The sequence below is a fragment of the Idiotropiscis lumnitzeri genome, chromosome 6, assembly GCF_059441095.1.
Source record: "Idiotropiscis lumnitzeri isolate Australia: NSW breed Sydney's pygmy pipehorse chromosome 6, RoL_Ilum_1.0, whole genome shotgun sequence".
NCBI lineage: Eukaryota > Metazoa > Chordata > Actinopteri > Syngnathiformes > Syngnathidae > Idiotropiscis > Idiotropiscis lumnitzeri.
Window position 1 is genome coordinate 14,242,824 of NC_142396.1, and position 26,213 is coordinate 14,269,036.

Sequence of the window (26,213 nt, forward strand, 5' to 3'; positions counted from 1 at the left end):
TGTGAGTGAGTCATGACTGTTCTTCTAACATATATCCCTGCACCTGCTTTGATAAATCTTTTAAGTTTCTTTGGAAAAGACTTTGGCCTACAGCGTCAGTGAAACAAATGACTCCACTTCCTCTCACCAGTCCCAATGAGAGTATTGCTTTCAAGGTTAAATATATTTGCAGAGAGTGTTTTGGCACCAAATGTAATTGGGAAAGCTGTTTTCTTCACACAAGACAATGAGAATTGCATGAGTCCATCTATGACACGCACGTGCTCCTGCAGCACGAAGGTGACAACAAAAGACCAAATGAGGTGTTCTGTAGTCGCTACGTCTCCAGCTGAGTTGACATCACCGCAGCTTTCAGTCTTCCTCGCGGAGGCCACGCATTGAGCATTGACCTCCTCCCATCAAAGTGGACTGCTCACGTCCTGTCTCGAATTGGAGATGTCGCTTAGGCTGTGTTGCTCTGTCACAAGACATGTCCCACATTTGCAGTCGCCATCGCTGGCCAGTAGTATGAGAGTGTCTGTCAGGAAAGCTGACACGCATGCCACTTCACGGGGCGACTGACAGAGGGCCGCGCCACGCTGTCACTTCTCCCACATCTATCGCCCGGGGATAAACATGGCCACACACACACACACAGCATCACACGCACTCATACGTTAATAACACCAGAGTAAACAGAGCTGGAATCATTGAGGGACTTGACTGACAGCCTGGCCCAGGCTGAAAAGACCGTGTAGCTCTGTGTCAGGCCTCATTCTTACAATCTCCAGCTGTCACATCAAACATGCTGCTCCACCTCCACACTCAGGACCACCACTACAAATCCCCCACACCACCCCCGCCAAACACACTTAGGTCTCATCATAAATGCATCCAACCTATTAGTGGGTAGATATCACATTGCACTGTTGGATTCCATTTATACTTTTTCCGGAGCCAAGTTCCCTGGATTTAAATGTCAAGGGTCAAGGGTATCCTGGTAGTATCTTCAGTCACCACTCCTGTGACAAGCTATTGCACTTTTGAGGTATATTGCCGTGAGTCCATGCAACAAATTGCTACGGAGAACCAGAAATCCCAAACTTCAACCTGAACAAGGAGTGATGGGACAAAGCAGCATATTCATCACGCCCACATGACCATGACATTTTTCATTGTGGTTTTTCTGTGTGCTTTATTTGGTGCATTTTGTTTTAACTTTTAAATGTTTTTTTTTATTGTAAACGTAATATCACCATTAACAGGAATACATGTAATGAAAAGACACATCGTATTTGCTGTGGCTTGATTTTAAGATTTACTATTCACCATAGTTCTGCCCTGTGATTGGCTGGCGACCATTTCAGGGTGTAGTGCGCCTTTCGCCCGTAGTCAGCTGGGATAGGCTCCAGCACCCTCCCGCGACCCTGTACAGGATAAGCGGTGTGGATAATGACAATGACACTATTCACCATAATAGTGCTTACATAAATTTTTGCAATTATCCATGCAAAAATGTAAAATGTGAAAACACTTAAGATCAATCAAATCCATGATTATTATGTCTTTTTACAATTTGTGTCGTTTCCCCTCTTACTGACTTACAGTGCCCTCTAGAGCCTGATAGATTCATTAAGTCTGACAGATTCATTATTCATTAGCGCTTCTTGGTGTTCTAACGTTTCTGTTTTAGAGTTTGATTTAAAAAACATTTTTTTTGTTACTTAACAGCTTTAATAATAAACATGACTTCAGTGTGCCCTTTGTGGTAGAATTACATGATGTGCACGCACTGAATAAGTTTTGCTATTACATTTGTAAGTTGATTCTTCATTGTCGTTTGGAGTTAATCAAGACATTATGTGGGAGTCTTAACGACCGGTTGATTTTTAGAACTTTTCGTTTTGCGTTTCATGCGGTCAGAGATCAAGCATCGTTTTTTTTTTAAAGCTCTCCAGTAGCCCATTTTTGTTGTGATTACAAATAATTGTCAACAGGGGGCAGTATGCACTCAATAATAGCATCGCAGCCGTGACTCGAACGTCAATAATATTAAGCAGACGTACTGTTTCATCACGTCTAATCTGATTTTACTTATGCACAGTAGAACCATTAATTCTGAAATGTCCAAATGTAAAGCTTAAATAATTAAGGGAGTATAAAACCATCCTCTTAGCTTATCATATCTGGTCGCATGGTGCATTATGCGCATGTGGGTGTCGACACAGACCACAAAGAGGCATGCATAAACTCAGTCCCTGTGAGGTTTATTGTCACTATTGCTCAAATCGAATGCTGACCAATTAAAGGGCCAATGGGACCTTCAATCACCCGAATTAAGGGCACAATGACTTTAAATAATGCGTCCTAAAATCAAGATGTTTTATTTCTTTTAAATTACAATGTCCTAAACCAAAAACATAGTACTATTTGTGATGATGCCGTCCTCAGTCACTCCCAGCAATGGAGGCAGACAGATTAACTCGAGCGGATTATTCATATTATGCAGATGACAAGAATGTTGTCTTGTTCTTTCTGTCTGGTAAGCAATTTTGGACTTCAAATCAGAAGAAATCAGGAGTTATGTAAACCCGTGTACATCAAACTCCAAATACAATCAAAGCTTCTCCTTTATTTAAAAGGAAATTGATAAAGCAAATGATGAAAATAATTTATCACATAACACATTTCATGAGTCTCTTGAATGGGAAATGTGCCACTTCACTTGCAGACTTTTACGAAAACAACTTTTATGGCAAATAAACTCAACAAAAACAACAATACTTTTGTTTTGTCTTCCATTTCTTGGATATTCAAGACATCCAACCATCCATTTTTGACAGTATTTGTCCTCTTGAGGGTAATGGGTAAATTGGAGCCGATCCCATCTGACCTTGGGTAAAAGGCAGCCTAGGGCACAGAAAGGCAAACAACCACACATTTACATTAACACCTATGGGCAATTTCGGATCTTCAATTGAGCTCACATGCAGGTTTGGCAAATGTGGATGGAAGCCGGAGTACCCGGAGAACATGCTCAACAAGAGATTCAAACCCAGATCTTTCAAACCTTTTGACTCGGAGGCAGACGTGCTAACCAATACCCGTAATATCAATCAGATTTAAAACATTATGATAATAATTCATTAAGATGGCAGACGAGTCAAGATTAACGCCGACATGCCTTGGGCGGGTCTACACTTTTAATAAATTCCTTGTAAATAAATTCCTACCGTCCTCAACAAAAGCTTCAAACCGAAAATATTCAGGTGATAGACGTGTCAGTGGCTTGTCTGACCACCATTTGCATCATTCAAGGAAACTCAACTCTTACACAGTCTGTTGTTCAGGTTACCATGCCAACAGGCTTTCTGCCCTCTTTAAACGTCAAGCTTTGGCTTGAATGAAGCATTTTCCTTAAACTGTATTGCTCCTTTTGTTCAATAATCACCTTTTTTTTGGAGGGGGGAGTCATTTTCTCGAGCCTGCCAAGTAAATCGACTACTTTTGTATTACCATAGTGCTTACGATTACAGATGTCACAAATTTAGGAACCATTAACAAAGACAAAAGCCTTGAACAAAATCAAAAAGGTTGCGTTGTCATTTTTGTTGAGTATAACCTTTGACACAAGGAGCTTTCAAAAGTGCTTACTTGAAGAGTCTTTACTGTACAGTGCAATGCCAAGTAAACAACACATCACATTAGATCATTCAGTTGCTATCCAAGAATTTCACAGATCAACGTTTCAGCAATCCAGTACATTTATAACAGACTTGACTCAGACCTCAGGCAGCACGCAACATCCCAATTAATCATCACTGGTTCCCTTTGGGATTCATCAACAACCTCAGACTGTATTCTCCTTCTTTAATTGTTCAAGTGTCTCATCCACTCTTCCCGCAGTCCACCTGCCCTCTGCTCTCCTTCACTTTGTCTCTCTGACTCTCCGAAGGCTTGGAGTCCCCTCTAAGGTCACTGACCACAGCTCGGAGGGTTCTGAACTTGTCCATCCTGCTGCTCTGGGGCCCCTGATTCCTCATATCTGAACCCTGAGATGCACTGAGGGAGCGCACCGCCGCCAGACCGCGCTCCTTCCCAGATGGACGACGCGGTGTGGTCCTGGTGCCGAGTTCCTGCGGGTGCTCCATGTCTCGGATGACCTCGCACAGGTAACGGGCCAGGTCCTGGCTGGAGAAGGAGAGGGGCTTCTTGGAGCGACGGAGTGTCAGAGGGGATGAGAGGTTCTCGGTCTCCGAGGGGGGTACGGCCAGACGCAAAGCTATGATGGCGCTGCCGTTCCCGTTTGACAGCCCCTTCCTGCTGTCCTCCTGGGGGGGCTTATTCTCGGGACAGGAAATGATGCCTTGTGGATAGCTGTAGCGGAGCGACTGCGCTGGGCTTGGATGGAGGGAACGCTGCAGCTCTACCATATTGAAAGCGTTCTGAAAGAAAGAAGAGCAGCAAATGAATTTAATGAATCGTCCCCCTGCGTGATCTTTTTTGAAATTTAAGAGATTATAGAAACCAGTCGAGCCATGTGACACCAATCGAGCTCAGCTCATTTATGTGCAAGCAAATGAAGCTGTTCTTGACACAGAGATGAAGATCCAGCTGGAAGGAGGAGATGCTGGCAACAACAGCACCATTGATTAGACCATTAATTAATTATGATTGCAAAGAGGGGAAGCAGCTATTACCGGCACTATTAAAATAGTGGAATTAGAAGGCTTTTGTATGGCTCAATTTCAGCTAACTGACTTCCACGCCTGCCTCTTCGGGAGCTCAGAGTAGGCTTTCACTTACAAACAATGGTATTGATTTTTCGCACGTTATCCTATGTGCAATCTGAAAATTACAGATGCTGCATGGGGATCATATTCATAGTATTTACATATCCACATTCAAATCATGTAAGCAAGGCACCACTTCAGAGGTCGGCCCATTGTCATGCAAGATTTCAACATATCTCGAGTGGTGAGTCTTCAGCTCAGTGACGATAAATACCAGCAGCACCAGTGATAGCAAAGAGAAAAACATTTGCTGTCTACTTTTGTACTCAGCCAAGTCTAGCACAAAGTGCAATCTAATTGTGTGCATGAACGGAGTTTTCTTTCTTTTGGTTTTTCCACAGACTATGCACAGTTAAAAACGGGCATAAGGGGGTGCTTGCTCTGTTGTGCGTCGCGCATACGGGATCCCTTCATTTGCATTGAAATAAGGGAAGTCAAAGGAAACGCAGGGCTTGACATTGTGGAAGCAGAAAAAAACTCGCCGATATAGCATGACATTGCCACGCACAAAGTGCAGTTATAAAGATAAACTGCAAGAACTCCCCTTGCGGATGATGTAGTTTAAGATAAAAAAAATGATTCTACTTTTTAATGAATTGGTTCTCAGTATGAAATGGTTCGATCATTTTAAACATAAAGTACGGTCCATGAGTAAAGAATGTTTTAGTAATTGACAGTTGTAGTTATTAAAGGGTTTATGTTGATAATGGTTGGAATGGATTAATTACATTGGGATTATAACCTACAGTAAAAATGGTTTTGCAATTCAAAGGAAATCAGATCAAAGCTATGTGCAAGTTCTTTCACACCCAACGCATGCAAGCATAAATTTATAGAACTGGTTAGGGATACAGTCCGGTTGGATCAGTTTCCCAGACTCAACACAGAATTGTTTTGGTAGGATACAGGTGAAAACAAAATGGTCCCAACTACTGACTAATCAAGCAATTAATTAATTAGGATGTGTGTAATGTGTTTTTTTATATTTTGTCTTGTGCATATGTCTTTTCGAATAGGGATGAGTTTTTAAGAATGTGAATTAGAATATAAACACCATCAAAATACAAATTAAACTTCTAAACATAGTATGACAAGTGTTTGTGCACCCTTCTGTGTAGAGATGTATACAAAAAGAAGAGTGTTAAAGACACATGAATAGAGATTTCAATATTACCTATTGAAATTGAAGGAGAATGTAACAGAGGTCACGAATCTTGACGAATTGAAAGAACCCCCCCCCCCAAAATTCTAAACATTCCAAGTTATTTCACGTCATTCATTTCCTCATCAACGACTTTTTTATTCTACTGAATTTTTGTAGATTTGAGAAATGAAAGTATATATATATATATATATATGTATGCGTGTGCGTGTCCATTTTACGCGTCTATTTGATTGTCAAATTTTAGCGAGCATCTCAGGGTAAGATTTTTGCACTGTTAGGGCAGAAAACACATCACCAATCAGATCATTCATTAACACTATATTTGACTTGTCCTGCGACTTATACTCTAGAGCAACTTCTACATGGAAAATAAACGTAATTTCAAAAACAGCCACAAGAGGGAATTCTAGACGAACGAGAGAACACAAATGCCCCACAAGAGAATCACATTCGGAAGACAAGAATTCTGCAAGTAGTGCAGCTAGAGTGAATGAGAAATTTATTCGGAAATGTGGAAAAGCGGAGGCTACTCTTACAGTGATGAAGAAAAGAATTAGCGGGAGGACCTTATTGATGCTTCCACTTCATGCAACGTAACTGGCCTTTCTATCAAAGCATGGATAGTGGTGTCCCAAAAACCTGAACATGAACATTTGACATATTTACTTTTCATGTTTATTTTTCGGGTAGCTAAATAACCTTCATTGTATTTGTATATTTTACACCTCTTCAGCCCGTTTTTTTTTTTTTTAATTATTTTCTTAATGTTATAACTTGCCTTCCATGTTGAAATGTCTGTTTTTAAGCTAATATTTTGTCAAATAAATTACACACAAAAAATGCGACTTATACTCTTGTGCGACTTGTGCATTTTTTTTCTACCTCATTATGTATTTTTTGGCTGGCTTGACTTACTCCAGAGTAACTTGTACAGTACAGTACAGTACAGTAAATATATTTTAAAACACAGTAATTTTAGTTTATTCTTTTGCTTCCATGTATTATTCAAGGTGAGTGTTGGGGCAGCTCTTTTGGCTGGCCCCCACTGTCCACGACCCTAATGAGGACAAGCACCTGAGAAAATAGATGGACGGCGAGCTAACGTTTTTGCGCTATTTCGTATTTTTGCTGCATATGGGTTCTTCTGCCTGCATCATTTCTTTCACACAACAAGACCATGACAAACCGGGAGCTTTATTGCGGGCTTAATTAGGTGTCCTTCTTTGATATAATGTATCAATAATCATAATAATAATGAACAATTACTAATCACATCATTGCAAATATTTACCAAAACAATGTACTAAAGGCTTAGGTTAGTGAAGGGCAAGAAAAAAATGAAACGCTAATCATGTAAACTCTGTCCTTAATCCTGGTCATTTTTTTTCCAAGTGATGGCACTGTGTGTTATTAAAAAAATAAATAACTATACAGTAGGATAACAGTCTGGAATTTTTTTTTTTTAATAAGGAAAGGAAAACAAATAAAAAAAATAATATCAAAATGTCTGCCAGATGTCACCTTGATGTCAAAATCCAGAGTGAAAACTGAATAAGTAAGACAGACATCAGCCAGTATGTCCTCCTCCCACTGCTGCTTGGTGATTCATTGCCTGCAAGCATATGTTTACATACTATAACTATATTTACCTTCAGCAACATTTACACTATAGTAATAGTCTCTATTTATACTATAAAATTGAAGAGGATAGATTTATTTTATTTCAGGCGTCATAACTGCGACCACAGACCCAGTCAGTGTCTGCTCTTGAGTTAATTCCATTTCTGATATATATTAGTGCATATGAATGCGTCTGCAAATCAAATTTCTTTTCTTTATCCACTTAAGACACTGCTGTAAGCCGAATGCTCCACTTTTGTGTGAGGCCGTCAACTCTGCTTCACTTCCACTCTTGTTCAGGACCTCAGCATAATTTTGCCCGGCGGCGTCCTCTAAATCAAAGGCAGCGAGGCTGTTCTCGATGGAGTGCAGCTTGGGAAAAGAAATCAGACATCCTGCCATTCAACAGGTCTGAGTCAGAGGCTGACAATGCAGGTATGCACAATTTAATTTGCCATCAGCTGGTGGCCAAGTCAGAACTAACGCATCTGAAAAAATGTGACTTCTCTGCTGGATATCCTGCATTCATAACTGGATTTACTACTGAACGCTTGCAGAGTTGAAGAAACGACCAGATTTTCTTTTCTCATTAATAACAGGATGGACAAAAGGAAAAACAATCAATGGACATTAAAGTGATGTGAACAAGTGGTCACTACATTCCTGGAAGCGCTTGTTTCCATTCTGGTTTCCTCCCGCATTCCCAAAATATGCAAGTTTACTGTACACTGGACAAGAGTATAAATATTTGCGTGTATATGAAGATAGCCAATTTGGTGTATGGTGTCTGTAGTGATGCTCCTGCTAATTTGGCTTTATTTTCTATTCAAAGCGCTTGGTGCTACAGTGACTGAGTCCCTGCTGGTTTTTGATCGCCACTCTTATTGGATTTTTTTAATTATATGTCGGAAGTTCGGGTGCGTTTGAGCATGGTGGTGAGTGGAAGTTGCCTCAGTTTTTGACAACTATACTGAATGATCTCTTCCGCGTTCATGCACGCTCTTAACGCAGGAAGCACCGCTGGTTACCTGACGAAGCTAAAACGTTAATTGAAACATGCTTCAACCTCAGCTTGCTCCAGATTGCACAGATTTACTCGGTCGTGGCGCGTCCTGGACCCTGTCAACCCATGCCTGAAACTAGTCGTCGGCACTACAGGGCACCATGGCATTACTGCCCTCCACGCCTCCGCTAATGAGAAGTCCATCTCCAGCTTTTGAGGAAATTTCCCTGAGCTTGCCGATTGGAAGAGGCATGCACTCTTGGTGCCCCCTCAGGCATTGCTCTGTTAAATGCCCACTCATTAACAATATTTATATCCTGAGTGAGTTTTTCCTTTCCAATGACCTGTATTTCCTCTGTTTGATAGAGATTTGGACAGGTACTGATGAGTATAACGCTTTAATTGAATTGTTGCCACCTGAGTTTGCCTTCTTGAACTCGCAGAGGACTTGAAGCCATGGTGGAGGAACAGTGAGTATTTTGAAAAACAATTTTAAATGTAAACAACGTACGTTCCCACATCAATCACCAGCTTTGAAGCCAATTTCTTTGAAGTAGTCCGTATTGTAAGTAGCTAAACCTGAGCCTTGTTTTAATGACAGAACTCGCGCGGCTAAACAGGAGTGCCGCAAAGTGGAATATAAGTGGAAAAAAGACAAGTTGCAGGTCTCTTATCAAATCTAGAAAGACTGTAACTGCCAGATCACATTTGAAGAAGACAAAAGAAAATATTTATCAAACCTTTTACAGGCTAACCATCACAACCCATGTCCACTATTTAAAACTATTGATTTTGTACTTAAACCTCCTGAGCCTATTTGCTCAGACTCTTCCCCTGAAAAGTGCAATGGATTTCTACAGCTAGGACTCTTGTTTCAAACACCACCGTTGATCCCTCTGTCCACGTCCCGTGTTCAGCAGCGGGAAATTCTTTGGAAACGGTTTACCAGGCATTTTTAGACTATGTGGTTTGCCAGACTAAGCCATCTGGCTCCCCTTAAGACCCTGTTCCTCCGCATTTCTTTAAGGATGTTCACCCAATTATTAGTAAATCGATCTTGGCCCTGATCAACATTAGTATGTCTTCTGGTGAAGTATCACAACATTTTAAACATACTATGGTGCAACCCTGCTGAAGAAACCTGACCTTGATGAAGATGTACTTTCAAATTTTAGACCCATTTCCAAGCTGCCTTTTGTTAAAATTTAATATTCAGGAAAATGCGGTGCACATGCAGTTAAACCTTTCTTGGATGAACATAAACTTCCAGTCAAGTTCTCCATAAAATGAATAGCACAAAGCCACCCGTGTTATGTATTTATAATGACAGCCTCCTGGCAAATGACACTGGAGAGGATGTGTGTCTGGTTTTGTTGGGTTTAACTGCAGCATTTGATATGGTGGCTCACAGTATTTTGTTGGCTCGTTTGCCTCACCAGGTGAGCATTTGTGGTAGCACACTTGAGTGGTTTAGATCCTATTGGGCTGACAGAACTTTTTGTGTAAGCCTTGGTGGCTCTGAGTCCTGCAGTGCTTCATTGTAACACCGTCTTCCAAGGTGCAATTCTGGGGGCTCTGCTGTTTTCATTGTATCTGCTCTCTTTGGGTTTCATCTTAAGGACACATGGCATTTACCTCCACTGGTATGCAGATGACTGTCAGATCTACGTATTTCCCGCCGAGAGAAAATGGCGCTCTCTCATTGAGGCCACTTTTGTCCAGTCTGGAGGAAATCAAGAACTGGATTACTCTAATGCACTTTATTTTGGAGTCAGACAAGCCTCCATCAAGCGTCTCCAGTTGATCCAAAATACTGCTGCTTGCCTCTTGACTGGTACTGGCACTACTCTGGCGGCCCTTCAATGGCTCCCTGTGCATTTTACACTTCTTTTTACATTCTATTATTTGTTTTCAAATATTTGAATGGCATCGCCACTGCTTACCTCTCTGAGCTCCTCCACTCTTATACACCTCCCCGTTGCCTCAGGTATGCGGATCAGACGCTATTAGAGGTACCAAGGACTAAGCGAAGGCTCAGAGGGGATAGAGTCTTTTCTGTTTCCGGTCCTGGGCTGTCTCTTTGGAATGACCTCCAAGGTAGGTAATCCCCCTCGCTTCCCATCTTCAAAACTCATCTTAAAATGAATTTTTATTCTTTGTTTTTTAGCTCAGCATGGTTTTATTGTTTTTGTGCATTTTACTGCCTTCATTACTATTTTTTGATTGTTTGTTGTTGTGTGACTTAATTGGTTGTCTTCAAGTGCTTTATAAATATAGTTGAGTTGAGTTGACCAGTCAGAGTGTCAGCTGATATGGACTCCAGCTCACTAAAGACCCTGAACAGTGCTTGAAAATGGCCAACTGGACAGTAGTTACAAAAATTCTAAATGAGGAATTTTATATATACTATCGCAATATTAACACATCTATCATACCTGTGACCGTGTTTAGGCCACCAGAAAAGGCCTCGCTGGCCCTGTCTCTTCACCACTAAGCATGCCTTTGTCTACACTGAAGACATCGTTATACATATACGTCAAGCAATAATGAATGTGTATAATGATGGCTACCTGGTCCTGCTCTCCTCCTCCTTCCTCGTCGTAGTTGAGCACATTCTCTCGGATGTCCTCCCACTCGCCGTGCTGCGCCGACACGTGGTACACGCCCTCTTTGAGACCCTTGTGTCTCCTCCAGCAGGAGTACAGAAAGAGGCCCAGCATCAACACTGAGGGGTGCCAGAGACCAGGTTAACTTTGGGTTACACCTCTCCCCACCACAGACATCCAGGAAGTATATTCATCATGAGTGGAACATGGTGGATGAAGCAACACATAGTGAATGAACAGCATGTACTTCTCACACAATGTGATCGTTTTCAAGAAGCAGACACTACATGGCAACGTGGCTGACATTTTTCACGCTATTAGTCCAAAAATACCAATTAGTTCTTCTGATTGTACAGGTAGGACATTCTAATGGAACACAGACACTGAGGCTCTCGCACCCTTTATCCTATATGCTCCCCGTCTTCTCAAAGACAGCAGGCCCCTGGGGCCTTCTTGACTGAATCTTTACCCGTCCCGTTTTTATGTCAAAGCTTCGCTGGCTCGCCTGAGAGGACACAGAGGAATCCTGCCAGAGCCCAGTGCGGAAAGGTCCTGAAGCATACATATCAATCAAAGCAATTGTGTGCTGAATTATACAACACGGTGAAGTGACCTTTAAAGTCAATTAATTGCAACTATTTCCCCTTCCTTTTTCTTTCCTTACTATATATTTTACTAGTTAACACTGACACTAGTTTTTTTCCCCATCTTTTTCTTTCTGTTACGTTGGTGCTTCCCTCGCCAATTCATTACTCATTAAGTAATGCATTGCTCTTGATTTTTAGTACTTCTCTGGCCTCTACCTGCCCTCGTTTTTTATTTAATCTCCCAAGCTAGATGGGAACTATTTCCAGCGTGCAAGGTGTCGGTTTAATTGGAAGTCGTCAAAGAAATGCGGGGTAATCACATTAGTCTGGAGTTCCAATGTACAGACATTGCTTCAAAAGAGAAGAAAGCACCAGCAGCCCCCTGGGATCATTCCTACAGGCAGATGTTCATAAAAAGGTCGCCACACAAAAACACCTTTCCTAATTAAAATCTATAGTATTTAGACTTCCTTTTCACTTCCCTGGATTGGGTGTTAGTTGTCTGAGCGGACACAGATAACATCACTGAAAATACCACAATACTGATGAGTGCCACTGAGACTTCAGCTGTGCACCGCCTCTGCTGAAAGGCGCTGATCATAAAAGACTATCATATATTTCATGTGAAATGCAGAGGTGCTTGTAGTGTAAGCTTTGGACAATTTTTGCCATAAGTGCCCACTCTGGGGTGAAATGTGCAGGACAAGTGTGGCGTGATCAATAATCACTCGATGTTGACACAAACACCACAGCCATCCATCCATCTGTAATGCTGCTGCCTCGTTGCCTTTTAAGCGCTACCGCAGCCTGCACGGCTTTGTGCATTATGGATGAGTGGGCGAAAACAACCGCAACGTCTTGATCAAAACACTTGACCCTGTGGCTGGAACTGCAGTCTGAGGTTAATTAGGAGTAGAGAGAGCACGGAGACAGCATGAAAAATCAGAGGACATATCAGGGACGGAAGAAAATTGATGAGGAAACAGAAGGAAATGCGACAGGTGAGGGATGGGCAAGAGTTGGAAAAACATCACTTAGTTTCAGGGGATAAAGCAGACACTTTACATGATCCATAGCCCATATGGGAAGCTAATTTGTCCCACTCTTCGCTCACAAATGGGCAGATTTGACGACGGACTAATGAGGCTTGGCCATTCAGACATAAGCCTGACTCAGTCAATAGCACGCGCTGAATTCACACTCCAGCCCATCTGTGATGCCTTATGTAAAGTTTAATAATGGATGATCATTTTAACTTTTAATGCTCACTGAGGCAGAGCAGGAGTCCCCCTTTAATTTAGCACCAAGTTAGTAGAGTGTGTACTGGATGTGAGCTCTTATGTACGGCTGCACTTCCTGCGATGACAAGACTAGACATTAAATAGGAACATACTGTACAACCGGATGATCATCATTCATTTAATTTCCCCCCTATCAGGACCTTTCATGACGTAAAACGGCTCCGTCTTTATGCATTAATTCTGGGTCTAGATTTATTCAAGTTTCTTTATTAAAAGGTGTGGAAATGGAATAAGTCACAAAAGACTGCCCATTGCTTTATTTATAAAAGATATCATGCACTGGCTGCGATTGGCTGGCAACCAGTTCCGGGTGTACCCCGCTTACTGCCCGAAGATAGCTGGGATAGGCTCCGGCACCCCCGTGACCCGCGTGAGGAGAAGCGGTTCAGATAATGGATGGATGGATTATGCACTGGTTGGTGTTACTTGCTCATAGAAAGGACTTCTCTGCCACTGTGTCAGCCTACTTTAAATGGACAGTACTTTTTTGTTGTGAGTGTATGCAGGAGGAGCATAATTTAATCCATTATCATATGTTCAGATTTGCGTTATTCCTTTCACTTTCCAGAGAGGCAATAAGAGTCCCAAAACAAGCCACATGCCCTGGAGAAGAGTCTGTTATGGAGGCAGGGGCCATGTACCGAGCCGGCCAAGCGTTTTATAAGCCTGTCTCTGACACTAACACTCATAAACAACATGGCGGCCCTACAGAGACTAGTGAGAGCAACAGGATTCAAGGCACTCACACACTTTTGCCCTTATACCTTTAGGAGGACCGGACGTATCCCCAAAGACCTCCGGAATTAACTTAACCATGACCAAGAGTGTTAGTTTGTCTTTTTAAGTGTCCTGTGTACCACTGGGGCATCAACACATACATATTTAAAAAGGCAACAGCAGCGGATGTAGTGGGTTATATAATGTGAACCGTCCAAGATCTTCCACAAGTTACGAGGTCATCTAACATTGCTTTTATTAGATTTTTTTTAATGGGTGGACTGTGTACCTTTGCCGGTCCATTGATAGAGGGCAAAGTTTTGGCCATTATACGTGTAATATTTTACCACAAGGCAAATTAATAACAATCTAGAGTTGATGGCAAAGAAATCACTCATTTGCAAGTAAGACAAATATGCGCGCTAACGCATATAAACGGGTTATTCCAAATGTATCAGAAATCGGAATTTTGACCTTAACCCAAACTTTGTAAACATAGACACTGATACACAGTGCACGACATTTACCACACATCCATCCATTTTCTGTACCGCTTCTCCTCACTAGGGTCGCGGGGGGTGCTGGAGCCTATCTCAGCTGTCTTCGGGCAGTAGGCAGGGGACACCCTGAATTGGTTGCCAGCCAATTGTAGGGCACATAGAGACGAACACTCATACCTAGGGGCAATTTAGAGTGTTCAAATTGGATTTTTCCATCTCCTGGACTATGTGACCACTTAAGCAACCCGCTGTGTCCATGCGAACAAATACACGAGACAGGCAGAGCATGTTTCTGTCGTTCGTCAGCAAAAGGGGCGTGCGTCAATGACGGACTGAGAGGTCCGTCGGCACTTCACCTGATTACTGACGATTACACGGATGGAAACCCACTTCCGTCAGTGCTTAGTCCGTCTTTTTTTTTTTTTAAGTTTCTCGTCATTTGTAAGCAAAACTAATATATATATATATATATATATATATATATATATATATATATATATATATATATAAATATCTATAAATATATATATATATATATATATATATATATATATATATACATACATACATACATACATACATATATATATATATATATATATAAATATATACACATACATACATATATATATATAAACATACATACATATATATCTAAATATATATATATATATATATATATATATATATATATATATATATATATATATATATATATATATATATATATAAATGCAACCTGGACTTCATTCAGGAGCGAGCCCACAACGTGTTTAGCCTCACAAGTAGCCAGATAAAGCCCGCTGCTTGCCAGCTGGTTTTGGCTTAAGTAGCACCGAGCTTGCCTCGACCGCATACTACTTGCGCATAGGTTATTAAGCGTGTTCCTCCTGCCTAGCGAAGATTATTTTGGACATCTCCGCGGCTTGGAAAATGTAAAAATCTGTGATTCTCAGTTTTGCTATTCAGTGTGTTTTAATGAAGCCAAACTCCCTGTAAAAATGACCTTAACATACATGGAGCACACAGTACATAGAATTCATGAACAAAACATTCCAGGGGAATTGAATGAGGCAACACTTGGTTATAAAATGATTTGAACAGATGAAAGGTAAGGCTGAGAGTGAAAATGACTTATGAATCCACAGTGTAACATTGAAAACGACAGGGGACACAGCAGAGAGGAGAAATATAGAAAAACACATGAAGAAGCCTGCTTATTCTCAAGAGACTTTTAGGACTTTCCTGTCACGCACACATTAAGACATGCATTGAGTCCTCATGCTTATTCTTTTGCAATACAGATATTTTCTTAATCTTTCCCCTTATTTTTCATGGAGGCATCTTAATCCTGCAGAATACTGCTGCATTCATGCGTATACACGCATGCACACAGCGGGATGGCAAATTAAAACAGTACATGTTTTGGATAGCAGCATAAAATTAACAAAGAAAGTGACAAACCAAAATGATTACACCAAGGATGTGAAGGCACATAAATGTATGTCAAAATAACAAAATAAGACAGGTGAAGAGAAAATGAAGTCACCACAAGTGGAAGAGCACATAGTCAACATAGCTACCTAGAAAGGCCATCACGCAGATGCTGATGGCAAACATGGAGCTCAGGCTCAGGCTATTGCCATCTTCGTTGTGGAACATGGCGAGCGTCACCTCGCAGTGCCGTCCGCGGTATCCTTCATTGCATTGGCAAGTGTAACGTGAGGGTGAATGAGCCACGCAAGTGCCATAGCGACATGGACGGCTGGCACACAATGTGTAGACGCACGCTTTGCCTGAAGAGCTCTCCTTAGTGATGTGACCTGGAGGGCACCTGTTAAGAAAGAAAATACAAATATTAAAGACTTTAGGCTCAATTATACTGACATGATAATTAAATCAATACTATTTTTTACAAAATGCACTGGTAACACAATTCTTCAATCTAAAAAGAAGAAATGAATCCGCAAGCTCAACAACAAATAAAGTGCGTGATTGCATATTTTTCTCCTTGGCGAGTAAACATCGGGTCAGTTCAAGAGCACTCTTAAAGAGGTAGATATATCATTGTCAAAGTCAGTAATCGAGAGACGCCTTCATGAATGTAAATACTGAAGGTTTACTACATGGTGCAAACCACTGGTAAGGCTCAAGAACAGAAAAGAGAGATTAGAACTTAATAGAAAACATCCTGAAAAAAAAAAAACACTGGCTCAATCCTCAAGCGTATTGGGCTAGTCGAATATCTGCTTCTGCTAAATGTTGCAAAACTGATAGGATGGCCCTTGTGAATACAGACCGATAATGACCCAGGACACACAGACACAGAGATTCTCGGGGAAAATAAAAACAAAAGATAAAACAGAAGGTAGAGAAGGTTTCAGAAAGAATGTGTAGCAAGTCTTTTCAATTGCTAATTTGCCCAGTTTCTTTTAATAAAACAAGATGATGAATTTAATTTTGTGTCAAAAATCTTTCAAATGCTTTGTGTTATAACCACTGGCAAAACGTAAATATTCACAATTTTTTGGGGGGAGTTTCAATCACATTCAAAGATATGCCCCTGAAAGCGAGTCAATTGTTCACTGTCAGAAAAAGGTGGAAAGGCACAGAGAGGCTAAGATTGGCTTCTCAGTAGTAAGCCCTCATTATATTCATTCAAAACCTCAGAATATTTTTCACCTCTGCACCCTACTTGCTCTGAGCGCCTTGTGCCCCGAGGCTGTGCTGTATAGGCACAGAATTTGGACATCCAGATACCTTGTATAGTTATTTGCAGTTTTTTGCTGAGTTTAAACGTGCTGCCAATACAGTGGGAAATAATGCTTCATGATTCTTTCTAAGATATACCTCAGGACTTCATTGTTTTTCTCTCTCTCTCTCTCTCCTTTGCATTGCAATATTTTTATACATGTTCTTATTATTTTAATGCCCCTAGACAGCTGCATGAAAGGGTCAAATATGCCAAATTGCCTTCGCCAAGCAGTACCATGGGGTTACTTTTGATATAATTATTTTCATTATAACGCAGAGATGGGCATTCGATCAGTCAGTCACTGATGGACACCAGTTTTGCAGGAGAAAGACAAATGAAGGGAAACTGACGGACTAAGCATCGACGGAAGCAGTGGTAGCTGCTGTGCATTCAAGGAGGGGAAGCTCATTTTGATGATGTGGAGCTTGCTAGCAGGTGCGTGAGTGCGAGTTTGCGTTATGGCGCAGCTCGTTGGGGTACGAAAACGCAGAGTGACAGTAGAGAATTCCAAAACACAGTCGATTGGTGATTCTTTGCTAGAATCTGTGAAATTTCTGGATGACTTCAGAACAACTGAATGAAAAACTTGAAAATGCAATAGTGGAGGTTTATACAAGATCACTGATTTGCTTATTAAAAGGGTCAATCAAAGAAAGATTTCATCTCAGACAGCTAATCCAATCTTTATGCAGTAGTCTGGACGGGATGAAGTCCAGCATTTATCCAATCTCCGTCGAGTTCCACGCAGTGGAACAACACACTCTATGCTCCCTCATCATCATCTTAGTGTCTGACTGTGTAAAAGCGCCGTGGCGCTGCAGGGATGAATGAGAAGGAAGTCATGTCAATTACCTGTGATGAATAACTGATTCTGAACAAAAATATATCTGCACATATAGAGACATGAATAGAATGTCCACACTCCAGTACATATTTTATCACTTTTTTGCTTGGTATGGAGGCCATTTGGCAGTCTTAGAGTAATTGCCACTGGTCGAAAGTCGGTTTTTGTCCATCACTGGACTCGTCACTGTCGACAGACCCTCTCACTCCGTCACTGAGGGACTCGTGTTTCGCTGACAACTGATGGAAACCCTTTCTTCGATTTATCTACTATTGGTTTTCAAGGCGCTATATTTTGTTTATTTATTCAATGTTTGAGTCGAAGAGATGATTGAAAATATTAAATACTATGGTATATTTTTCCATCATGGACGAGCAAGAAAACGATTGTGAACATCAGTACGAGGCGTGGTTCTCAACCCGAGTATACACACCGCCTGTGCTGCGAATTTGTGCGATGAAGTAAGGAGTAAATTCTTGATTGCATTTCAGCAAAGGTCTGACTGTCCTAAAATAGTGGTGACAAATTGTAATTTAGCAATGATGGAAGGGTGGTTAAAGGGTGGTTGGCTGCCAGGATGGCCGAGTGGTCTAAGGCGCCGCGTTCAGGACCCAGTCTCCCCAGGAGACCTGGGTTCGAATCTTGGCTGCCAGGATGGCCGAGTGGTCTAAGGCGCCGCGTTCAGGACCCAGTCTCCCCAGGAGCCCTGGGTTCGAATCTCGAATTTCCCCATTGTGGGACTAATAAAGGGAATATTATTATTATTATTATTATTAAAAGAATGATGACGGACTGACAAACAGGCTGACAGTCCAAAAATAGCGGTAACGTCCTGCAATTTAGCGATGACGGAAGCACAGTTAAAACAAAGAGGATTAACGGACTGATGATGGCAGATTTGGTGCGCTTAAAATAATGACGGACTGACAATGACTGACGGGTTGCCTGGCCGCTGGCAAAAGATGAATGAGGATGGTCAAAATCTACCTTTGTCATTATGATTCGCCATGACGAAATCCAACTCACACCCTAAGATGTAGATTAGTTGTGTGCACAGTGAACCTGATCACACACGTGCAACAATACCAAGAGTGAAAGGTGCGTGTAAACTATGCAGCACCTTTTGAGTTGCTCAAGGACACCCGAACAGCAGCGAGGAAGCAGATGAGCATCCCTCCAACAATTAGTAGCAATTTTCATTTTATCAACAACAGGAATGGTGCAAGAGAGAGTAGATCTCTTGTTGTGCACTCTTGTCCATAACGTGTGCTCCACCCATGTTTCATGGAAATCAGTGGTTGTTCAACAATTCTGCTTTCAAACAGTTAAATAAATAATAAAGCAAAGTAAACAACAGTTTGGCCTTGGCAGAGGTCTGAACTCCCTGAGTGCTGTTGCTTAGTAATGCTATGGGCTGAGGTCTGTGCATCCTGAGTGTATTGCTTGTTGCAAACCGGGTTGCGTGTGTGCCATACTAGTGTAATCTAGAACATGCCCGCATGTGCTAACTTCAAGGGCTGTTTACTATTCTTCAAATTCACAGTACCTGCACTCATGTTGCCTCCAGAGGTCTACACAGACTAGGGGAGGGGAGCAGGGATGTTTCCTGCAGGCTTCTGAAGAGCAGCCAAGGGAGACGCCCTGAGCAGAGACCACCTGAAGCCCCTCTGAAGGCTGCTCCCTGTCGAGGGAAATGGATCGACCACTAAATCTCAGGTCTCGCATGCAGCCTGTGGAGGAGAAACAAGAGCCACAAATGTACAATAAGACAACGCATCTCAAGCTAAATCCTTTATATACACATCCTGAATGCTTTGCAAGGAGGTAACCTTTAAAAAACAAAGAATATAAACAAACTGTAATTGAGTCAATGACACCCATGCAGACCAAAGGGCACTAACGCTCTCATGTACACAAAAAACATTAATTGCACTAAGGCTAAGATGTCAGCATGGTACTTTTTTTTCGACAATATTGTCTGTACTGCACATTTTTTCCCCGTCTGTAGATAACTGAGTTCGAATACATCACCTATGGACAGATGAATGGCACTGACACACTTTTGGTCATCGGCCTAAAACCGAAGGATGCCTCTGAGCCACATAGTGAGGCGGCATCAGGAGGGGGAACACAACAACATTTTACAATCAATGCCTCCCTCAATTTAATTTATAGTCAACTCCTCCAGGTACTCTGTGTTATATTACGAGTTAACCTCTACAAATTAAGTCGCTAACTCAATGATTGATTAGCCATCAATAATCCTATTTACCCAACAATTAATTCACTGAATCACTTTTCTGAACTCTTCCTATTAGCCTATTAGTGTCCACCTACCAAGGAAGCTTCTGTTGTGTCCGGAGGGGAAAGAGTTTCCAAGCATCACAACAGAGGGGTCAATAATTATCTCCTGACTCCGCCCAACACTGGCCATTATCTCTCGACGTCCTCCGCCCCCGTCCACCCGCAGGGTGAACTCTCGGCCGAATCGATCCAACTCCAACTCATGCCATTCGCCATCATCTAGGTGATGGAATGGCAGGGTCAAGTTGTAGTCTCCGTCTCCGAGATTGTAGAAAATGGCCAGCAATCCCTGGACAACCTGCAAAATTCAATTGCATGGTAAACATTTTTTAGCTCCAGATTAATGGGATCAAAACGGTAATTCTGCAATTGCTTTGTGATGATTTGAACCTGATCCAAGAAAATATGATGTGCTGTATAATCAGTTAAAGTATGTCTGTGTGAGTCAAACTGTAAAACTGGGTGAGAGAAATTATCCACTGATTTGGATTGCTGCCATTTTGTAATGTGTGGACTGGTAAAAACAAATTGATCATGATCACAATTATGAGACGTAAGGCAACTTCCGAGCAGGACGGCAAGAAGCAAAGTTTGGGCCAAGTAATTAAAAAAAAAAAGACTGAACCTTATAGCTAACCCAAACTTTCAGTGGCAAAAAAAGAATGCTGCAATTTTGCAGTTGGCTGCTGGTTGCAGAAGCTATCCCAACGGGAAGGTATACAAAAGCCAACAATTATCTTCAACAGTTAAGGCTGAGTGAACCCGATGGACTCAACCAATGAGGGGCTCCAATAATTGCAGCTCCTACATGTCTAAATCTTAATTGGAAACAGTGGGGCAAGATAATTCACATTCAGCCCAGCCTGCATTAACTATTGCTCACTCAGCAGGACATCTGAAATACCCCACTTGAGACGCACAAGCACACGCGTGCACACCAACACGTACTTACTTGCTGCCCCAAAGTCTATAGTAAAGGAGTAATTATTGAAAAAAATATTATCAAATGATTGATTAAACAAAACAAATAAATAAATAAATAAGCTTAGAGGCACGGTGATGACTGCTTAGCACAGTACAGAGGTTCAGGGTTCGATTCCGGCTCTGGCCATTCTGTGTACAGTTTGCATGTTCTCGCCGTGCCTGCGTGGGTTTTCTCTGGGTACTTCGGTTTCCTCCCACATTCCAAAGTCATTCATGGGAGGTTGATTGAACACTCTAAATTGCCCCTAGGTATGAGAGTGAGCGTGGATGGTTGTTTGTCTGTGTGCCCTGCGATTGGGTGGGAACCAGTTCAGGGTGTACCCATCCTATTGCCCAAAGACAGCTGGGATAGACTCCAGTACGCCTGCAACCCTCGTGAGGAGAAGCAGCTTAGATAATGGATGAATGGATAAATAACCTTTTAATTTTGAAAGCAAAAACGCATCCATTCATCCAGGAGTAGGAATATGGATGGGGCCGGCCCACCGTAAGCGATAATCCACGTGTGATTGACGCCTATTGAATTTGCTTTGCAATAACAACAAACAAAAATGAAATTTTCTTCAAAAGTTAATTAATCCGAAAATACTGAAAAAAAACGGCAATATTTGTTTTCCATGGAAACCCCCCCCCCCCCACATCTTTTCAATCAAAAACAAACTTCATGGTCAAACCATTTTTTTTTATATATCTCAATGCCAAAAATCACTTTTTTCTTTTGTGTGCAATTTTGCTAATCATTGACATGATTTCAGGAACCAATTAATAACCTTGTGGTGAATTTTTATAAATTAATACAGGTTTCATGACAACTCTTGTCAAACACTACAATCTTAAATCAGCATCATGCTTGGGGAATACTGGCATCTGGTAACTTTCTGTAGAAAACATTTATAATATCCCATATGTCTTTCTAAAAGACAAACAAAGATGAAAAGCCTCCTGTGCGCTGCTGTCGACACATATCAAATCTTTAATAGAAGCTCACCTCTTCCTTGTACTGTCACAATGGGAGAGAGCTACAAGGGAAAGAGGACAACAATATTTTCCTTATGTCGCGTAAAGTCCCCAAGAAGAAGAACAAGGCATGAGGCCAGAACATTAAACAGCACCAAGACAAGATGTTTTCCAAGGGGGGTGGTTTTAGAAATCAAATTCAGTGAAACGGGCTCCTTGCATACAGCTGACCTGTGATTTCATAAAAAGTAGCAGTACAAACACCATCTGACAGCCATTTATCCCCATGTGCTGTTTGCACTCGACGTGCCACACAAGGAGATGAAAGTCATGAATAATAACGGGGGGAAAAAAACATCATAATGTTCATGTCCCGTCAGCAGTGCGTCATTCAGAAGAAAGTGTAAATAGACCTCATTTTGCTGCTTATCAAACCAATTTTTTACAACCATTACTTCCATTTGACACTTTTTGGTGGTTTCGGTAGTCTCTTCGGGCCCAGTTTACGTACACTCCAAAGGAGGTTCGACAAAGAGAGTGTCAGGCAATGTCAACTTGAGTACAATGACAATAAAGGGATTTCTGATTCTGATTCTGAAATGAGCAGTGTGAAAATAGAACGTGACATTTGCAGACCTACTAAAATAATTTCCGGGAAAAAATCTTTTTGTCAATCACCAGACCCCTCAGTAGCTTTTCTGCATAATTGCAATGAAGGGACTGACAGAAGAGGGAGTTGAAGCGAGTAAGAGCGGTAACAAGGTTTTGGTTTTCCAAATGTACACTACGAGTGGGAACAGCGGCACAACACAACAGAGACTCGATATCTCAAAACAGAGTAAACACCCCTGAAACTCAACTGTCTTAGTGCAAGGATAAGTCCCCAACTATATTACGACCCTTCTGCATTAGAGCGACCAGAGAAGGGACTAACATGGAGGTGTATGTTTGAGTAAGTAAATCCCGAATCCCGACTTAGTCCAACATATGAATGATCTGACGATATGAATGAATTATAAATGACTATGGCAAAAGTCCTAGTACACACGGATGAATTAAGTGGAAAAAACAAATGAATTGACGATAGCTACAGCGGAGGACGAACAATGCACCAAAAATGAAAGACGGCAGTACAAATAGGCATAGGGACTAACACGTACGACACAACACACACACCACTACAGAAACCAACCTTCCATAGACGGACTGCTGAGCCCCGCACGTACTCACATAACTACAGTGAAACAGCACACTACGAAATACAGGCAGGGCTGTAACACTCAGCCTGACAAGCATTCACAGCAATCACTGTTAGGGCCCCAATCATCATTTATCGGGACACAGACAAGACAATTAGAGCTGTCTTGGTGGAAAAAAAAACAAGAACAGGGTTGTGACTCACCTCTAAACGGAGGTATTCACTCTGTTCCTGAGAGAGCAAACTGAGGATGACGCCGAAGGCGGCACGTGTTCGAATCCCAGCTTGGACTCTTATCTGTCTCGCAGGCAGGGACCATAACAGCTGAAACTGAATGTGGCTGCGTCCATCAAAGGAGAACTCTGGAGCCGCTTGTCCATCAGCAACACACAAAGCATGTTCAATTATTTTAGCTGTCAACTAGGAAGTACATCAGAATATCACAGTGCGGCCTGACTCTGCTTTGTGACTTTGTGCAGGGAAAGGGTGAGAACATCTTGAAACTCAAAGAGAATGGCATTTTCAAGATTGTTTGTTGTGAGAATAAATGACCTAAGACCACTGCTTTCCCCCAAAACTTATGCAATCACTGACAGTGATTCAAAGTGCTTACGTTGGTCACAATGTGGCCCAGTAAAGCCCGGGTCACATCGGCAGCTGACAGGTCCCCGCTCGCCATCGCAGCGTCCCATCATGCCACAGGAGGCAGGTTGCTCCTCTGTGTTGGTGCAGTGGTCATCCGTGAAGGAGCAGCCCGGCACACTGTTTACCGATTCAGCTGGAGAGCTCAGGTCATAAAGCTGCACAAAAGGGGGCAGCAGGACAAAAAAATTGGTCCAAAAATATTAAATGAATAAATAAAGATGTACCGTATTTTCCGGACTATAGGCCACTACTTTTTTCCTAGATTTTGAACCGTGCGGCTAATGCAACGGTGCGGCTTTTCTGTTGATTTGTTTTTTTCACCGGTAGGGGCGCTCGATACTTCAGAAAATATGCTAAATAAATCTCGATTTTTTTTTTTCTCTCTCTTGGGTCTGTTCTGTTTTAATGAGCAAAGTTGTTGCCATGTTAAAAGGCACTATTTTAACAATCTGTCTATGTACCTTTATGTGCATTCACAGTACAAAATCGTTCTGTGCATGCAGTAAACAACACATTTTTTTCAACCTAGAAAACTGCGGCTTCTACCCTGGTGCGTCTTTTTTTTTTTTTTTTTTTTTTAGAGTTGGTGCGGCTTATATGCAGGTGCACCTTATAGTCCGGAAAATACGATAGATGAGAAGTTTTTGAAAAAGGACAGACTAAGCAAGGACAGAAGTGGGTTTTCGTTCATCCCTGCAGTTCTACCGAGAGAGAGAGAGAGAGGGAAAGAGAGACTAAGTAAGAGATAGAGGGAGAGAGACTCAAAAACACGGAAGTGATACGCGTGGTTGTGTGAAGAAGCAATTGAGAGCCAGAATAAGAATCTTAAATGACATTTAATTTCACCAAAGGGATCAAGTGCAATAAATACAGCCATCTATATAGCACAATCTCCATCTGAGCTCATCTATGAAGTTGCCTCGTGCAACAACAAGAGTCTGAGTACACTGTGTACACTGTTACTGGCTACTTGTGTAACGATGGCTCCGTTCTGCATCGCTTAGGGAAAATAAAAAAGCATCTATCTGCGTTTATAATATAGATAATATCCCAATTAATAATGTGGAGACCCGCGGCTATTCGTCTGAAGTGGCCAATGTATGTACAAATCAGTTTTTATGGCTAGATTTTGCAGTCCGGAAATTATGGTAAGTGAAAGTGAATAGGAAATTAGCCAGCTAATGAGCTTTAAATAATGTTTAGGAATTCTGAAACTGCTGTTTGCCTCTTGTCATGCATGGAGCCTTTTTTGGGGGCGGGCAGTGCTTTGAAACAACAAGGACAACATTCCCTTCCACAATACAACCTTGAAAACACATTGTGACCTATTTTAACTTTATTTCCTCTAACAATGACTCAAGTCAACCAAGAAAAGCAGAGTGCAGTTACTGTATAGCCACCTTTTCATCCAGATCCTTGCGGATTAGAACAAAGCACTGCTACTGTTACATTACCTTGCTGTCCAAACGTAGGTTTCTTATACATCCAATATAGTGTTTATGTTGTAGCTGTGGGTATTCATACAATGAGTTCATATTGACCCCTCCGAGTTGCAACGCGTGACTCGCATTTAGATACCTGGAACAAAAAGATGAACAGTGTCAATACACGTGTGAACGGAATGTAATTTGAAAAGGCATTGCAAACAGCCAAATCACATGAGCTGTCAACACTCAAATATATGGTTTCATTCTTCATTGGCCGAGCCTCTCATCACTTTTACCTGCTTCCTGACAACAAAGGTCACATATTCTTCCTGTTCGGTTTATTTTGAAAAATAGCTGACAACAATACCGCAAACCACAGTTTTTTATAGAACTAGAGAAGGAAAATAAAAACAGACGCGTGTTCCTTTGTTACATACATTTGTTATAATAAGATAGAACTTCATACTATTTACCTCAAGTTCTAAACAAAAAAACAAAACAAAACAGTAATGAGCATAGAGTCGGAACACACACAGTGTAAGTATATATGAGTAAATGTCCTTGGGTCCGTGGAAAGCACTACATAAATCAAGTTATTACTGTTAATGATATGATTTTTTTTCCGTTGCTATATTTAGAATGTACTCGGACAGATAAAAAGGAAATTACACATTTTTATTTTTAGCAGTTGGTTCTCCAAAATTAATTTTCCTGCAAGAGAAAATGTTTTGGTATACAGTTCAGAAAAAAAAGGAAAACTGGGTGAATAATTGATTTGCATATAGTGACATTGTAAAATTGTCAACCCTACGAAGAAGAAGCCAGTGA

General features: G+C 41.5%; 1 protein-coding gene across 2 annotated transcripts in view; it reads right to left on the reverse strand.

Annotated features, from left to right (window-relative positions):
- Window positions 1-2,229: 2,229 nt before the first annotated feature.
- The window catches only part of LOC148335350 (neural-cadherin-like), a 121,111-nt gene continuing 97,127 nt past the window's right edge, over window positions 2,230-26,213 (reverse strand). For both annotated transcript variants that reach the window (XM_088297611.1, XM_088297610.1), the window contains exons 26-33: window positions 25,413-25,536; window positions 23,927-24,113; window positions 23,518-23,684; window positions 20,208-20,472; window positions 19,417-19,600; window positions 15,855-16,105; window positions 11,131-11,285; window positions 2,230-4,424 (exon numbers count right to left, since the gene is read on the reverse strand). In XM_088297611.1, the coding sequence (XP_088153737.1) occupies window positions 3,867-4,424; window positions 11,131-11,285; window positions 15,855-16,105; window positions 19,417-19,600; window positions 20,208-20,472; window positions 23,518-23,684; window positions 23,927-24,113; window positions 25,413-25,536 (1,891 nt within the window). In that variant the 3' untranslated portion in view covers window positions 2,230-3,866. The remainder of the gene's footprint in view (window positions 4,425-11,130; window positions 11,286-15,854; window positions 16,106-19,416; window positions 19,601-20,207; window positions 20,473-23,517; window positions 23,685-23,926; window positions 24,114-25,412; window positions 25,537-26,213) is intronic.